Source organism: Pteropus alecto, unplaced genomic scaffold (assembly GCF_000325575.1).
Source record: "Pteropus alecto unplaced genomic scaffold, ASM32557v1 scaffold461, whole genome shotgun sequence".
Lineage (NCBI taxonomy): Eukaryota > Metazoa > Chordata > Mammalia > Chiroptera > Pteropodidae > Pteropus > Pteropus alecto.
This window is the reverse complement of record NW_006431079.1, coordinates 1-5,250: the sequence shown is the minus strand read 5'-3', so window position 1 is coordinate 5,250 and position 5,250 is coordinate 1. Positions and strand designations below refer to the sequence as shown.

At 36.0% G+C, this 5,250-nt stretch overlaps 1 protein-coding gene across 1 annotated transcript; it reads right to left on the bottom strand.

Annotated features, from left to right (window-relative positions):
• Window positions 1–1,887: 1,887 nt before the first annotated feature.
• Window positions 1,888–2,826, bottom strand: LOC102895552 (olfactory receptor 481). The gene has a single exon (XM_006905667.1). The coding sequence runs from the start codon at window positions 2,824–2,826 to the stop codon at window positions 1,888–1,890; it is 939 nt and encodes a 312-aa protein (XP_006905729.1).
• Window positions 2,827–5,250: the final 2,424 nt, after the last annotated feature.

The following is a 5,250-nucleotide window of genomic DNA, read 5'->3' as shown; positions in this document are numbered from 1 at the left end:
TAAGGTACTTTCCTTCTATACCAATTTTGTTAAGTGTTTTGATCATAAATGGATACTGTATCTTCTCGAAGGTTTTTTCTGCATCTATTGATATGATCATATGATTCTTATTTTTTAATTTGTTAATGTGGTGTATCACATTAATTGATTTGTATATGTTGAACCATACCTGTGACCCTGGGATGAAGCCCACTTATCATGGTGTATAATCTTTTAATATGTTGCTGTATTCAGTTGTCTAGTATCTTATTTAGGATTTTTGCATCTGTGCTCATGAGAGATATTGGTCTGTAGTTTACTTTTTTGGTGTTATCTTTATCGGGTTTTGGTATGAGTAATACTGGCCTCATAAAATGTGTGATCCAGTGGTTTTTAAGAGTGTGTTATTTATTTTTCATGTATTCGGGATTTTTTCCTGTACTTACTGTCATTTATTTCAAGTGTCATTCCGTTGTGGGTAGGTGAGTAGTCCTGTATTTGTCTGTTAGGTCCATTTGGTTTATAGTGCTGTTCAAGTCCACTTCTTCTTTATCAATCTTCTGGCTGAGTGTTCTAGCCACTATTGAAATTGCAGTATTGAAATCTACTATAATTATGTTGCTGTCAAATTCTCCTTTCAAATTTATCAATATTTGTTTCATATGTTTAGGTGCTCTGATGTTAAGTGCATATATATTTACAATAGTTATATTTTTCTGTTGAATTGACCCTCCTTCTTTGTCTCTAGAGGCAGCTTTTATTAAAGTTGAGCGTGGGAGCCTAGGGTTTGGGAGCTCACTCTTTATTGGTAAATTTAAAACATAAGAGCGGGAATTTAAAGTACAGGAAAAGAAAATACAAACAGTCCAAATGGTCAGTTATCTATGGACCCTGGGGGTGGAGGGCAGCCTGGCTCTTTATCTACTCAAGCTGCTGGTAATGTGTTTATACACATAGCCATTTTTGAACTGGATACCTCCACAATCAAAGCTTAAGTCAGGCACTTGAGTTACAAAAAGGAAGGGCTTAGACACACACCTAAAATAAAGCAGTGACAAAAGTGGCAGTAAACATTTTCTTGAGAGATATAAACAATGGCAGGTATATTCCATGCCTGCATCAGCCTGAGTGTCTTTATTCATAATTTTATTTCCTAGAAATACCAACTGGCTTGCTGAAAGAAAGATTGGCTCTGCTGTAGCAGAACTTTCTACCACTAATTTGCAGTAGTTTTTCCTACCATTCAAAAGCTTGTCTGCAAAGACTCAAAGACAAACCTTCGTAGAGAAACCTTTCAGTAGTAGAAAAAACTTATAGGAACTCTCAGTGGCTCAGCCTTCAGTCTGCCTTCATTGTTATCTAGATTGAGTCTCCTGGTGGCAAATATGTGAAACAAATTTTGTCTAGCTTAGATTAAGTGGGAAGGAAACTTTTCCAAGACTCTAGCATCACTACTTCCAAAAATTATGGTAACCCTGTATAAGAGAAGCTTAATCTTCCAGAGAAAGTGACCTAGACTGTCAGTACTACCATCAATTGCATTTCCATTGAGTACATGATGTCAACTTATAAGGTGATACCCTTTAAATATGAAACTTAATAGAAAAAAAAAATGTTCTAATCATAGACTCCCTAAAATGAACGAAGAGAAAAAGTGAAACTATATTCTCCGGGTATTCTAACCCTAAAATATACATATTTAATTTGAATCCAACAGATTTTCATGAAAATGATATATTTGGTGACTCTAGAAAATTACAAATTAAAATTGTCATTTAGAAATATACTGGCATTTTATATGAGATTTTTCTTCACAAAAAAGAACAAGGCTAATTGATAACAGAAACATCCATCACACATTTTCCAAAACGATCATTTTGCAATCTCTGGAATCACAATGGATTTCTTTCAACATGACCAGTGTGTTCTAGCCAACAATTTTCTCAAGGCCTCTTTTACCTCTTTATTCCTTAGACTATAGATGATGGGGTTCAACATGGGGATCACCACCGTGTAGAACACAGACACCACTTTAATATGGTCAGGTGAGTGGCTGGACTTAGGTATGACATAAACAAATGTGACTGTCCCATAAAACAAAGTGACTGAAGTAAGGTGGGAAGTGCAAGTAGAGAAGGCCTTGTGCCTTCCTTCAGTAGAGTGCATCTTCAAGACTGAATGTAGGATGTACAGATATGAAAAAACTATGATAAACAGTGTGATTACAATGATTGACCCAGCTGAGATGGCAGGAGATATTTCAGCAACATAAATATGGGTACAAGAAAGCTGCACTAGTGGTGGGAGGTCACAGAAGAAATGGTTGATTTTATTAGGTCTACAGAAAGTCAGGCTCAATAAACAGCCAGTAAATGATGAAGCATTCACACATCCACCCAGATAGGAAGCAACCAGTAGGATGATGCAGACTCTGGGAGACATTTGTGTAGGGTAGAGAAGCGGGGAGCAGATGGCCACATAGCGATCGTAGGCCATGGCAGCCAGCAGGAAGAACTCAGCCGTTCCAAACACAACATCAGAGCCGAGCTGGGCTATGCAGCCAGCAACAGGGATGGTAGTTCTCTCTTTTAGGAAACTCACAATCATGATAGGTGTGACTGATGTGGAATAACCAATATCCACAAAAGCCAAATGACTCAGGAAAAGGTACATCGGAGTGTGAAGCTGAGGGCTTCTTTGGATTAACATGATTATGCTGATATTGCCCAACATGGTAGCAACATAGATTCCCAGAAAAACCACAAAGAAGACAGAACAAAGCGTAGGATCCTCTGTTAAACCCAAAATAATGAATTCTGTCACTGCAGTGTGGTTTACAGTCTCCATCTTATTTGGAATGATACCTGTTGACATAAAAACTGGTGGATACTAGAATAAATTAAATGATCTCATAATTAATATGTTTACTTTACCATTCGACCTACTAAAAAATCAAAACATAGATCTCACTTTTGTCTAATGCTCTCGCATTTGCATCATTTGATCAGACTGTTGAATGAACACCTACAGCGATGACATCTTGAGAACCTGATGAGAACCAGAATGTTCAAAGTGATGGACCTTATACTACTGTTTACCAATATCCAACTTCTCTTTCTTGATCACACTGGAGACCACACCTCCCAGCTCCCTCACAGTGAACAGTACATGCCAGTGAGACTGTGAACAGTACATGCCAATGAGCTATATCTCTTCTGGATTAAATTACCAGTGGGCAACACTCTCTTCCTCTTCCAGTGACATAATCTACATGATACAATTGTAAAATAATAGTACTTCCATCAGCCTGGAATATGAGGAAATGTTGATAATAGAGAATATACTGGAAGTATACTGGAAGTGAGCAATCTATGTTGTGTTAGAGCACACTGAGTTTCTAGGGTTAATTACAGATTGGCTGTAAGTGGAAGCTGCAAATAGAGTTTAATCCTGAGAGTAACACAAGAAATAAATCCACTTTGGGTCATTAATTGTCCTTTAGGTTCTACAGGTACTAACAAAAGTATACATTTCATAATCACATATGAATAACATATATATATTAGAATATGTTGACAAAATGCCCACATGCTTTTATTAGGCTAGCCAGGTGAGACCAAGAAAATAATATATAAAATAAAGGAATATCAAGAACTCATTTCACCTAACATAAAGTTAAGGTTTAATCAAAAGAATGAAAATATTAAAATTAAAGAAGATTTCCATTTTAAGTCATATTGTGAAATATCCTAAAACATTTTCAATAAAATACTTGGATGAACTGCTAATTTAAATATTTTTTAAAGTTCAGAATGCAGAAATGAGCTTTCATGTAATAAAGGAAATCTCCACCAACCAGAAATGATGTGAGAGTTGATAATTAGAAAAATAAGCTGAAGCAGAACTGCAACTGTCTAGAGACATTTGCCAACCTCTACAACTAAGGACCTTGTGCCTTAATAGCTGTGCAGGCACTAAGGATAAGGGTTTGGGACCATGCAGCTTGTAGAGTTAAAAATAAGACTCTCATGCCCTCTTTAATACATCTACTCATAATTCAAGAAACCCATGCCTTCAACCTCAATGAAATGAGTCTTAAAAATATCCTTTAATTAGTCAACAGAGAGAAGAGAAGGAGAATTTTCTGTCTCTGCCTAGTTCCTAAGAGAAAGAAACAACAACATAAATCTCCTATTCTAAGAAGTAATTATAATTGGTTCATCCTGATAGAGAATTCGGATTTGAATTTGCACTCCTTGTTTAGTGTAAAACTCCAAACTCTGAATTATCATAAAATAGTCATGCATTGGCAGTAATACAAAATAGATGTTATAGATTAAAGGTACATCTGTGACAGCATAAAGATGAATGCTAATTTGTTGTACTACTCCTACGGAGGGAGGAGTTCAATTACCAACCACTTGATTTTAAGCAGGATTTAGTAACTTGCTTGACAAGGAGAAATGACTTTTGATGCTAGATCTTAAGAAGCTGTGAGGCTTCCTTTTAGGATTCTTAAATGTTCATCATTGAAATCTTACCTATGGGGACTTAACTCCATGCTGTGAGAAGCCTAAGCCACGTGGAGTGACAAATATAGCTCAGTTCCCAGCAGGTAGCGAACATCAACAACTAGCCAGTGCAGCCCAAGCATGTGAATGAAGACCCCATCTAGGAAGTGGATTCTGCAGCCACAGCTGTCCCAAGTGATGTTACACGGGTCACTGTCAAACAGCTTAGATGAGTGCTTCCCAATTCCTGATCCATAAAATTATGAGAAAAAATAACGTGGTTCTAGTAGACCATATTTTGGTGTAGTTTATCAGCAATAGATAATTAAACATTGGCTCAAAGAGCCAATGACAATATTATCTGGAGAGACAGATCTTCACAAGTCCCAAAGATTCCCACACTGATAAAGACCCAACAGAGATTAATACGCAATTCAAAACTACCACACCCAAGAAGAAATGAGCTACCATAAGTAAGAATTAGCATAAGTAAGGAATAGTTTATACTCTAGGACTTCAGATGATAGAATTACCTAAAACAGTATAAAAATAATTGTTTAAAATGTTTAAATATAATATATTAAAAATCTGAGAAGGCTCAATATACTACATAAAAAACAAATTTAAAAAAAATAAAAGAGTACTAGAAATGAAAAATGCTGTCATTTAATTAAAACTCAAGGAATAGTTTAAATAGAAGATTAAAGATATGTAACCTGGAAACCGATATGAAGGTATTATTGAAAATACAGAGATGAAA